At 40.7% G+C, this 13266-nt stretch overlaps 1 protein-coding gene across 2 annotated transcripts in view; it reads right to left on the bottom strand.

The window, feature by feature from the left end:
- Positions 1–13266, bottom strand: part of Unc5c (unc-5 netrin receptor C) — a 372474-nt gene that overhangs the window by 36055 nt on the left and 323153 nt on the right. The window contains 4 exon segments of one of the 2 annotated variants that reach the window (NM_001415084.1): positions 7560–7647; positions 9191–9535; positions 10184–10375; positions 12293–12349. In NM_001415084.1, the coding sequence (NP_001402013.1) occupies positions 7560–7647; positions 9191–9535; positions 10184–10375; positions 12293–12349 (682 nt within the window). 2 annotated transcript variants of the gene reach the window in all.

Genomic DNA, 13266 nt, shown 5'->3' with positions numbered 1-13266 from the left:
TGCCCTGCCCTTATCTACTGCTGACTAAATGAACAGAGATGAATGAAGGATGGCAGCTGTGATTATTTTTAACATCGTTAGAAGATAATTCTTTATAGATTATGATAATTGATGTTCTAGCAGTCTTCAAGGAAGCTTGTCTGCAGTTTCCTTAGAAAAATAAGGCTGGCTACGTCTACAGGGACTAACAGTCAGAGCTACCACTAATGAAGAAAGGCTCAGTTTCTCCAGATTTCGCGGTACTTTACTAAAACTATATAGAAAACACCTGATACTTTTTGAAATATTCCTGAGCTTCAGCTCAGAAAACTAACACAAAATTAATGATGATCCAGAACATGCAACGTTGTGCCTGATGAGCCTTTGGATCTAAATTTTTTGTCGTCTATCAGAACTGGCATGGCATGACAGTTAACATGATAGCTCATAAGTGAGGTCAGTCATTAAAGCCCTCACAGTTTCCAGTTAATCATCATTCCTAAAGCTTACAGTTCTGTCTGTATTGCCCTTAAGAATCCCAACTGCCATTGCTCCCTCCTTCTCTTGAGGTTGTAGGAGGATCTCACTAACTTCTCTCTCCCCTTTCTATGTGCGAGCCTCAGACAAGCTTTGCTTACTTCCAGTCCTTTAATATCCTGCATAACATGTTTTCTTTATTAAACCTGCAGTTTCCTAGGTACCTGGGGGTGGGTACATATATTTGGAATAGGTTTCTGGCAATACCTCGAGACTTCAATATTATCACTTCTACCACCTTGATTTTCATTTTCTCTTGATGCATTTTGTCTCCTTCCCTTTGTCTAATCTTCCCCATCCTCGAATAACATGGGTGAAGCTTTGTTTTCATTTTGTCGTGATTAATATTATACTATATGCCCTTGGCAGTGACTTTATTGGTGCCTAATATCACTTTTCCTACTAGGAGAGAAATAACCCCTCAATGGCTGTATTTTCCTCAGGCCTACTCCTACCTTTTAGTTACAAGTGTACCTTGAGAGATGAGCAATCAATTTTGCAGGGAAGGCCCTCAAGCAGATACTTTCAAGTGGCCCTAGCAGAGAGTTGAGGACCGTCTCTCAGGCTGGTGGCAGCAACCTGTGTTTGGAGGAGGGAAGGAGGGGTTTCCTCTCACTGCCCATGAACATAAGGGAGAAATGAAATCCGCCCCCCGCTGAGTTGGAAAATTGTCAGCTGGGCACTGTCTGAGCACACCCTTGGCATGCAGTAGTGATGGGCAGAGCTCTCGGAGGAGGGAAACCAAATGGTGGGTGGCAGGGGGAGGGTGGGTGTCAAATGAGTGTCAAAAGAATTTATTAACTCAGCGAGGTGTGGATGTACGACGAACAGGGAAGTGAGGAAGAGGAAAGAGAATCTGCAATGGAAGGAAAAACAAAGAAGTAAGACTCTCATTCGCTTCTAAGGTAAAGGAAGCAGTTTCCACTGTACGGGAAAGGGGAGACTTAGGTAAAAGTTGACTATTTTAAACCACAGGTCAGATGTGTCTAAAGTCAGAGCCATTATTTACATAAATGGAGGGTATTCAGAGTACATAGAGCCAAACTGTTGAAACTAAATGTAGGATTTTGTGTGTCTCATGAGCTTTCGGATGTCCCATGAACTATCTGAGTTACATAAGCAAACGGTCTGCACAGATTAACTGCAGGTGCCAGGGAAATGAACAAAACTGAGGTACAGAAGCAGCAACTAAGGAGAAACTCAGCAAAGTCCAATGATCATAATGTCTAAAGTGTTTAAAAAAAAAACCAAACGAACAAAAACTTAACAAGGATAAAATCAGGCTAAAAGCTGGACAGGTCCCAGTGCCCCTTGGCCAAAGTGAATGAGAAGAAGCTGGTTTCCAGAGAGATTTGCTTCTAGCTCCTCCTGGCTATTATCAGTGAGAAGAGCATACAAGAGAGCATTGTAGACAACTCCCATATAAGCAGCTGGATTAACTGCTCATGAATACCTGTAAAGGAAGGTAATCATGGGACCCCTTTTCCAGAGGATGAAACCTGAGACACCAACACACTTGCCTGAGATGCTGGGCTAACTGTTAACACCAAAGATCTCATACAGAAATCATTTTGCTTCTTTCACACTGGTATATCTAGGTTTGTTGACCATGAGCTTAGGGACTTTTTGAAAAGAATCTGCCTCTGTCTACCTCTGGGTGAACATAAGGTGCCTTCTGTGAATGCACGTCTTTCTCTCAGGTCCCTCAGGATAGCAATCTCACCCCAGGCTCAGGTGTCTTTTAAAGCACATGTCTTCCCACATAACTGGCAACTTGAAATATTTGCATTCTGTGTTCACGACAGGAAATGTCTAACTTGCTTCCTATCAAAAGCTCAACTGAACAAAAAAGCCGCTCTGAATGGCATGATTCCGTTTTCCCAGACAGGCAGAGCCTATCTTGAGATGAGGGCAGAACAGCTAAGCCGTATGCTGTGGGCTTTAAACTCACGGGATTATTTTAGTCAGTGTATACTTTGGGTCCCTACAATTTGCTTCCCCTGGGGATCATTAACACAGAGAGTCTTTAAACTCATTGCCATTGTCATTTTATCTTAGGATCTTAACGACTCAAAATGTGTTTTTTTTTTTTATGAGGAAGGAGAGAGGAGAGAAATGTTCTCCTAGCAATATTGTTCGTGTGGATCTTAAGAAATAGGGAAGACTTCCTACTCCCCACCCCCATTTTCCTTCTTTTGTTTTTGGCAACAAAATCTCTCTATAGTCACTACTGGACCTAAACTCCAAAACTTCCTCTCTCAGTGTTGTGAGTGATAGAGTTTCAGACATGCGCTACTGCATCTGGCTGGCTTTTCCTCTGGAAGCTATGAAATAACCAGGAAATGCTACTGTTTCATATTCCTACTGCTCACCTGACGTTATACATAACTATATACTTTATGGTTGATACTATTATAAAATATATCAATATATATCAGTATTTATATATATCAGTATATCATATATCTATATCATTTATCTATACATCTATCTATCTATCTATCTATCTATCTATCTATCTATCTATCTATCTATCATCAATGTATCTACCTATCTACCCGTCCCTCTATCCATCCCTCTATCTGTCTGTTTGTCTATCTATCTATCTATCTATCTATCTATCTATCTATCTATCCATCCATCCATCCATCTATCTATCTATCTATCTATCTATCTATCTATCTATCTATCTATCTATCTATCATCAATGTATCTACCTATCTACCCGTCCCTCTATCCATCCGTCTATCTATCTATCTATCTATCTATCTATCTATCTATCTATCTATCCATCCATCCATCCATCCATCCATCCATCCATCCATCTATCTATCTATCTATCTATCTATCTATCTATCTATCTATCTATCTATCTATCAGAGCCTAGGTATCTGTGAATGTTGCTCTGCACTAGGGGTAATAAAAATATTTGATATAACTAAATATAAACCTTTTTGTAGAAAGAATAATTACTTTTTGTACACATAGAAGAGTAATTAACACAGTCTGAGACTGATTTTATTTTGTTTTCACTTGTCTGTCCTAAGCCAAGGAGAACATTAAATAGGTGGTGTCCACCAAGTGTTTTGGCAGAAGTGTGAACTGGCTTGCACTTTATGCCACAAATGATATGCAGTGTTCATGGCCTCCCGTAGTCACCCAGTTGCCATCATCTCCAGCTGAAGCCTAAGCTGTATCGTATTGGGGTGCTGCCACAGCATGGGGGTACCCTCTCCTACTCTCCCATAATTCTCCTTTCCATCCTTTCATGGTATCCTAATCAAAGGAGTGACTACACATTTTGAATAGAGGGAAGAAAACAGAGTATTGATAAGGTCAAAGACCTCTTCTTTAAGCTTCCAAAGCTTTTGACTTTAAATAAAAGATTCATAGTTACTCTGTTGAATTTGATTTGCATCAAGAAAGTTTTGTGTGTGGAGGAATCTTAAGACCTCAGAATATCATGCAAAGGAGGTGGAGTGGGGAGATGGCTCAGGGTATAAGATGATTGAAGCAAAAGCAGAGGAATCTTAGTTTGATATCCAGCATGCACATATAGCTACCGTGTCACATACTCGTGATCCTAGCAAAGGGACAGTAGAGACAGAATGGCCTCAAGGGCTTACCAGCATGCCAGTTTGGACAGATTGACTAGTCCCTGTATCAGTAGGAGATTCTGTCTCAGAATAATAACATATAGAGACATTGAGGATGACACCTGGGGAGTCCACTTTTAACTTCTAGACATGAATGTATATCGCCCCCCCTCCCCACACAAAGAAAACACACATCAGAGACTCTTGATGAAAGTTACAGCACAAGATGACCTCTCGGATACACGAGAAGACCTCATGACACTAACATTCCATTAAAACAGCAATGTGTTTACCCTGTAAGTGCTCAGTAGAAGTGCACTTCAGAAAGAGTAAGAATACAAATATCACTGATGTTCATTCTGCAGGGTCTTACGTGTGTTTCTGTGTTAGTGAGGCTCTACATACATCACTGAACCTATCTATAAAGGCTGAGGGAACTTATTCCTGTGGAATCGTCTCAGCTACACATCTTACTCAGTGACTGAGGAGGGCGACATATAACCCAAGCAAATCCGACCCCAGAGCGCTTCTGTTTTCCAAGGTGACATCCCCCCTGTGTACACCACTCCATAGACCCCGCCTTCTCGTTACCTTACATTCTGGCTGCACTTGCCATTGCTCAAGGAAGACCTTAACAATCTTTATGTAACACAGATAAAAACTGTCTGAGGAGCCAGGGCAAGGAGACCAGATGTGCCGCTTGAAGGCATTTGCAGCAGAGCTGGGAACATTATTTTTCTTTTCTCTCTGATTCCTTTTCATGGCATCCAGAACTGGGTGTGTTTCCAGCTGGATGGCACCCAGTTGGTCATCTGCGGATGTGAGCTGTCTGAAGGGAGGCGTGAACTTAATTACATGTGGCCTACTGAATGTGACAAATGGGGCCTTAGCATTATTGAATGCGCTCTACACAAAGCACAGACTGGCAGATGCCTGACCTAAATGAGCCAGAGATGGGACAAATTGTGTCTGACCAAAGAAGGTAAAGAACTGCAAGGCTGAATTTGCAAAGATTTCTTCCTCTCCTACTCTCTAGAGTTCTGGGGAAAAAAAACCCCAAAGTCTCAGTTTCCCCATGAATACAATTTCTATAGCTTATGGGAAAATGTGGCCCCCTTTTATTTGTTTCTAGATGAATGTTTTAATATCTCATTGAGGCCAAAACATTATCCTTTATCAATTCAAGTGGATAAAAGAGTTTGAGATCTGAAAGCCAAGTTTCCCTTTTTTCCCTGTACTCTCTACTGGGCTTGCAATTTCTTCAATCAGTCAACCAAAAGGATCAATCAATTCAGGAATCCCAAGTGTGAAAACAGATAGGACTCCATTTGTAGTCTATGGGAGCTACGGGAAGTTTATGGACTAACACTTCTCAAAGAGAGATGTGGTGGCTGGCGATGTGGCCTGCTGGAAGAGGCAACAAACAGTAAGCCTTCCTGAAGGTCTGGGTTGGCTTGGACTGCAGGGAGGTAAGAGAGGAGTGCTCCGGCCTTGAAGGCAGGGGAATAATTCATGAAAATTATAACAGAGCAAAAAGGATGTCTTAGCTGGTCAGAAGGATTGCAGAGGAGTACACAGGACACAAGGCGAGGAAGCAGGCACATGAGAAATGCTCTCACTCTGGCTCACGTTGTAATGAAGGATAAACTAGGACCAGGGTTTGTATCTGACACATGGGTAATATAGAATGACTATTCATTGAGTATTTTTGAACTAAGGAATGAATATGTATAAGGATAAATAAGCTATGGTATAAGGGAATCTTAAAAATCCAAGGTAAAGAGGTGTTTGACAGTGGTGATAGTCAAACTGACCTGCAATCAATGAGGAAGAACCATCTAAAAAGGACTGGGTTTGTGAACTCTAGGATATAGGACACTGGTCGTGTTTAGCATTTTTCTGTTGGTGAAATTCCCTATAGAACATGTCTAAAGTTTGAGGTAATTGTGAGAGAATGAAACGATGCATAATATAGATATATACGTGTAAAATGATTTTCTGTAGCTTGAATTAAAGGCATGAGTGGTGCTCAAGGATTCCTTGTCTTTTTTTTTTTAAGCTTCTTGGTCTGGCTGTTGTTTGTATAGATGGAAGGATACTACCAGAGGGGAAAATGTTCTGGGTCATACTGTTATTTATAAATCCCCTGTCTCCACCTGGGTGCATAACAAAAGAGCTTTTCAGCTACCAAAGTAGGGGACCAAAGAGAGCAGGCTTCCTGAGGATGCGGATGAGAGTGGCGAGTGACTGTGCATGAGTCACCTGGTCTGCATTTGTCACTCTGACTCTGCTCAAAGCCAGACCTGAGGATGCTTTTCTTTGGGATCAATGGTGGTCCTTATACAACGAGCACCTCTAGTTTGAAAATATCTTGTGTTTTAAGATCTTAATGTGGTTTTGAAAGCATTAACCACCCAGTTTCCAAGTGCACTGCTACACACACACACACACACACACACACACACACACACACCACACATACACACAAAGATATTATATGGAAACTAATCAAGGAAGTCCATCTATCTTATGTCAGAAGTTAAGCTGAAAATTGAATTTAGAACATCTAACCTGTTCTTATTATTTTTACTGAAAATAGTTTCATATTGATGAACATGTCACATTCAAAATAGAGCCGTTGGATTCAGTCTAGTTTCAACAACACTAGGCTCATCTTGAAAGGTCTAATTATAAAAGCTGAGCGTAAGAAGGTTGATGACTCTTTTACAAAGAGAAGAATCTGTGCGCAAAGGCTGTGTGCCAGGCTGAGGTGGGAGGGGCTTGTCAAGGGCTGTGCTAGGCTGAGGTGGGAGGGGTATGTCGGGGCAGTGGGTGGAGCAAGTTAGGGGCTGTGCTAGGCTGAGATGGGAGAGGCATGTCAAGGGCAGTGGGTGGAGCAAGTCAGGGGCTGTGCTAGGCTGAGGTGGGAGGGGTATGTTGGGGCAGTGGGTGGAGCAAGTTAGGGGCTGTGCCAGGCTGAGGTGGGAGAGGCATGTTAGGGGCTGTGCTTGGTTGAGGTGGGAGGGGCAAGTCAGAGGCTATGCTGGGTTGAGTGGGAGGAGCATGTGTGTGTGGGGGTCTAAGGGTTATACACTTTTGTGACTTTTTATTTCTACAATGGTGAGATTCTTGACCAGATCACAGGAAGCCAGAGAATCTTTGTAAATCCACACATCTCTTTGGATAATCTATGAAACATGCCTTTGGCCATATTTTTCTGCTAAAGGACCATGTGTTTACTCATAGATATTCATAGAAAATATCGCTAGAATTCCGTAGGATATGTAGTACCTGAAGCTTCAAAGGAAGAGAGGTTAAAATTTGACTTTTTTTTTTTTTATAGATCTGGAGTCAAATGTATATCACTCCGTGGTTTCTATTGTGTAACTCTCCTCCAAGTTAAACACTGCTAAGGAAAAAAAACCAGAAAAAAAAAACCATATTTACCTCATATTTTCTTTCCTGTGTACAGTCACATACATTTCATAGACTCTCCCCTGAGGAATGGCCCCAGCGGGAATCAGCAAGCTTACTCCTGAATAGCAAAAGAGAAAAGTACTGTATAAGAGACCAGTGAACCAAAAGGAAACTTCTAGAATGCCTTTGCAGCATGCAAAAAGGACTGAGATTTGGTTCCTATGTAGTCTTTACATTTTCCCTAAGGACATGTAAAGACCCATTGCTGCCCTCTCTTCTTGCTGGGCTTGCATTCTGCCACAGCTCCCTTTGAACTGTTATGGAATTACTTAAGAGAGTGATGTCATTTTGAAAGTTCGTGTTTTATTTAAGGAATCGACAGATGGTTTCACTGTTGTTTTTCTTGTAAATTGAGGGGAAACCAAAAACTGCTATTAAAATTTTAAACAGCTGCAAAGATGCATTGTTTTTGATTAAAAAAAAAAAAGGCTCCCCATGAAATCCAAAGTCAGGGGAATGCTAACCTCAGCCATATCAGAAAACTTTTTTTTCCTCTAAAATATCTGGCGAGCATCAGTGTTATTTCACAGCAGAGTTAGAGATAAGAATGATTTGTTATACACAACTCTAGGAAGTGAGCAACAAGATCCTACTTAGCTGCAACATGTCACGGTGCTTCTCATTTATGTGAAGTGGGCCAATGAGGGATCATTGGTAGGAGCTGTGTGGAAGGTTGGCCTCGGACAACATTGTGACTATCTGAGCCAGTGTCAAGACCACCTGGAAATCCTGGTTCCAAACCCATAGTGGAAATTTTTGTTTGTAGAATGTGCAGGCATGTGTATGTAGGCATGCATGTGTGCATAATACATAATTGTACATGACATTAACAAAATAGGTCAGTGAAGTCACTTTTGTCATTTTTTTGAATAATGCTCCCAGCCTTGTCCCAAATAGTCATGCTAGACTTTGAAATCAGACATTATCTGTCTTATAATCTAGGGTTTCAAGTCCATCAGTACTGCTAAAAGTAAATTTCAACTGTCAACATTGGCAGTCACTGACCTAAGTTCTTTCTAGAAGGGCACTGTGTTTTTTATTCTTTAGATACCTCTAAACTATTCAATAAACTTAAAAACAAATGAAACTACAAATGGACATTGGATAAAGTTGAAATTGTAGGTCAATACATCATAGACTGTAATAAATACTGTATAGATGCTCTCTGGTTGAATGATATACTGGATGAATTAATAAATGAAGATTTCGGGTCTATTGTTATATTTCTAATCATTTATGAAATAGTTCACTGAAATATAGCTTCCTGGAGAACATTGGACTGGACCAACTGATTGCATTGAAGCATAGGAAATACACTGAGGGTTCCTGGGTTCATTATATGCCTTGAAGGTAGTTGGTGCCAGTTCTGAACTCCATCTCAGCAGAAAGTTTTTTTTCTAGAGGAACTAAATTCAGAGTTAGCTGGAGGAGGTTAAAATGTTTTACAGATTTTATATGAAATAATGGTTGAGATTTACTGAATGGAAATTTGAGGTAGACTATATCGAATGTTTCAGATCCAATATGAGCAGAGGTAAGATTTTAGAGACTCCAGTATAGCTTCAAGCTGCATCTCTGTCACTTAAACTTTCAGGACTTACCTGAATTAGGGATGATGAGGTGACCGCCCAGGGAGTTGAAGGTGCCAAACGCTGTGCAGGATGGGTCAGTCTGTCTTGCGAGACTCTGGTTCTTCAGGTTCAGGGCCTCATTCTCTAGCAAGGATTGGGTCATCTGGGGTGACAGCTTGGATGAGAACTCAGCAAGGTCGTCCTGAGGAGTGACAGCACCTGAGCTGTTGTACACTTTGATTTTCAAATTGGGCAGTGGGTCTAGAATTGGAGAATTGGTCATTGGGATTTTGTCTGAGACATCATGGAGAGCATAGACGGGTCCCCTGTACATGGCTGCAGCTGAGGTGAGATCCGGGGGTACTGCCAGGAGATCTGAGGCAAAAAGAAATAGGAATTCTGTTTGCATTTTCCATTAACCAAGCCAGATTATCAAGAAAATATTTCACAGCTTTTATGGAAAGCAGAGCTGATCTGCTAATAGTTCAGGTGGACAGGATCAGAGGCTCTGAAATACAGCTAACATGGTGTCAGCATCCTTCTTGTCAGGAGCCATCAATAGTTAACCTGGCTCCTTCTATATTTTGCCTTGGGGTCTAATCATGACATTTAAGGTATCTGGCTATTTCAACAGAGTAGAAAGAACAGAACGAGCTCCTGAGTCACTATCTCATAATGGCTTTGCTTGTATATGCTAAATTTAGATTCATCTGTAAATCACTGCATTAAAAGCATTATAAGAAGGGGAACAGGGACCAAAAGAAAAAATCAATGATTCAATGTACTTATCCTTTCAAATAGAAGTTAAAAACAGGTACTTGTCAGAAGAGCAACCCAGAAGTTGATCTGATCTCAACAACTCTGACTTATTGTATAGAATGATTTCATTCCTATAATGCACAAAGCCAAGAATCTCTGCCTTTCCCTCATCTTATATTCTGGCTTAACTGAATGGTGAGTCTGTAGGTGTGTGGGCACACCGCTCGCTCCCATGTGTAACTCACAGTGTAGAAAGCCCACTACCTTGTCTGGCAGCCTTGATGTTCACAGGCTGAAAGCCGCCATTGAGTGCTGAGGAGTCAATGATATTAGACTCAAAGTCACGGTGGTTCTTGCGATACACGAACAGGGCCACCACAACAGTGATTGCCAGACAAACGGTTACAGCGATCACAATCCCAACGTAGAGAGCAACGTCATCTGAGTCAGGAGCAGCTGGAAAGAGAGAGGGAAACATCCGACCAACTGCTTGTACAAACTTCCCGCAGAACACATGTGTATTGCGGTAATTTTTTTTCAGACATTTATTGCCATTTTTTATGGGTTAATTTCAAGTCTATTTCAAAAGCTATATAAAATGACTGTGGCTTTTCAGTGGAAAATTATCTCTGATTTCTTTTTCTTTCTCACTCTGCATCAATCCACCCACTAATCTATCTTATAATTGGGCAGCATAACAGACTATTTATTGTGAGGCATTTAAAGAAACTGGCGCCCAACCCATTCCAAGCCAGGGGAAATAAAAATTTTATGACTACTCCTTTCAGGTAAAAAAAAGTTCGGAAGTGTTTTTTTAATTCATTGATAGTTCAAAAAAAAAAGCCATAAACACTGTCAGACACATCTGGTATGGTTTTAATCTATATGTGGATTGAACCAAGATGTTTTTCTAGGTATCATTTCAAGTCATAAAATTACTTCCTATACACTCTTCTCTCTTCCCCTTCCTTCCTTGTGAGAATGGATGGGGGCTGTGAGAATACAGCAAAACTAACGAGAGGAGCAAGCATGGTGGATTAGAAAGGTATGCTCTCTGAAGCCCAGATCCAGGGCGGAAGCTAATGTGAATTCCAGCTTCTGATGCAGGTACAGTATTATTTCCCATTTCGAGCTTCCTGTGGGCCATTGGTAGAGCTTCTTATTATGGGAATAAGCTATAGGTCTATGATTAATTGCATAAATAAAGGTCTTGGTCAATGATCAGAAAGGTCAGGCTACCCCAGGAGGCAGGTAAATATTTGACCATCACATGGTGCCTTCCATAGGGGGTTATTTCTAGGTAATATTAAAACAAGAAGAAGAATTCTTATAAATGGTGCCTGTTGTTTGGTGGCATGAAACATGTTTGGATTGAAATGGAGAAGGTGACAGAAGCTGGTTATTAAAATAAAACAGATAAAAAGAAAGGTTTGTTGCCTCAGTTTTACATTGTTGGGTCTTTGTTCTTAGACCCATCACAAATATTGAGCAAATTAACCAGAGCTGCAGCTTCCTCACTGTAGAAGAAGAGATAGTTAAATTGATGCTTCTGGCAGTCTAGAACAACTCAAAATGCCAGGGTCAATTTATATACATATACATTTTTGGGAGGCAAGGGAGAGGATTTTTAAATCTATAGATTTTGTGATCTAAAATTCGAGAAACCTACTCCTCTCTCCTAAGACACATGGTTTGCATGTGGGAATAACTCATCATTTGATTGGACAGGGGTTCTCAGTAATTACCCACACTCTTGTGTCCCAGTCTTTAATTACACTGGCATTTTTATAAATCTACAGCTGGAAAATGCCCTCTTTGAAAAAAAATATCACCCTTCCCAGTATTTCAAATTTCCCATCAATCCAGTCAATACTGACAGCAGCTCTTCAGCATCCCAACATTCCTCATTATGTGACCACTGCTGTCAAAATGCTGCCTCTACTTTACTGAGGGGTTTTATTGGAGACCCTGTAGAGGAATTCATAACTCTGGATAGAATAGTATATCTAGTCCTTAATGCTTTCCAGTGCTCCTTCATGATGTATAGCTCAACAGATCTGCATTTTCTCAACTGTTCCTTTTGAGTGTTTGAACCCTGCCCTTTATGTATACCAGCCAATTTCAGGATATGTTTTCTCAGTGATAGGGATGCATGCTTTCAATGGTAGACTGATAGCTTTTCAAGCTGGCAGAGACTTGAAATGACCCTTTCTTCTCTTCGGTATCGAAAATCTAATTTGTTTTCTCATGTTAGAATACATTAGGCTCCTATTTCCTGTGCGCACATCTGGGAGCCGAGGAAAGGCAAACTTGAATGGGGGCAATAACGTTAAAGGGTTATTTCCCAACATAAAGCCCAAACATCAAACTTACAAGAAAATCCATATTCACTCTGGGTTCTGTGCTCAGTTGAAATGGGGTAAATGAATCCTTCAAAAGAAAAAATAAATAAATAAAAACAATGAAACAGAAATGGTGACAAAATCAAATTAATGAATGGAAACAAAATAGGAAGCATGAAAACAAATGGTCTAATTCAAAGGAAAAAAAAGGAAAAGAAACCTGTAGTCTTTTAAAATTCTGGTTCACTACAGAATTATGATTTTGTGCCCCCTGTTTGCTCTGGAGCCTTACTAAGAATTAATAAGTAGGCAGATTGAATTTCAGAGCAAAAACTGGTCTCAAGTCACTAACTTTGGAGTGCTTAGAGTCTTTCTTTTATTGAGCATAAACTCTAAATGGATCTAATTTATTTCAGACATCGAGGGTCATTAGCATAAGGAAAATCTTTTTTTCCTCTTCCCCACCATATGCTTTAATTCCTAGGACATGCTCAGAAGGCCCAGACCAGTTTTCCTCTTCTTTTTTTATTTAATCCTAACTGCTTGCTTTTGGCCTCATGGAACTAGAGCAGGCCTGTCGCCACTGGTCAAAGGTTAAGGACCCATTTGCCTCGCCGAGCAGCGCTCACCTCTCTTCCGTCTCAGGCCCACGTTTGGATTTTTGGTTGTTGCTTGTCCAATGGAGGCTGCCAGAAGACTGTGCAGACTGTCAATACAATGACAACCTGGGTGTTCTTCATGGATTTAAATCATTTGAAAATCAGTAGGGCTAAGGATTATAGGGTTATTAATTGTAGTGCTTTGGAGGAATGTTACTCATTGGCCAGATAATAACTAATAACCTCATTGTTTTGAAGCTCAAGCAGAGGAATCACGGCAAGGTTTCTTTTCTTTTGAGGGCGTTCTGATTAGGAAACAATGAGAACAGAAACATAATACTAAAAAAAGCCAAGGCGATGTGGAAGACAATAGGGGCGAAACAGGGATAAAAGGAGGACAGAAAGG

This window comes from Rattus norvegicus, chromosome 2 (genome assembly GCF_021556685.1).
Source record: "Rattus norvegicus strain SHRSP/BbbUtx chromosome 2, alternate assembly SHRSP_T2T, whole genome shotgun sequence".
Taxonomy (NCBI): domain Eukaryota; kingdom Metazoa; phylum Chordata; class Mammalia; order Rodentia; family Muridae; genus Rattus; species Rattus norvegicus.
Note: the sequence above shows the minus strand (reverse complement) of the source record. Positions and strands in the feature narration are given on the sequence as shown.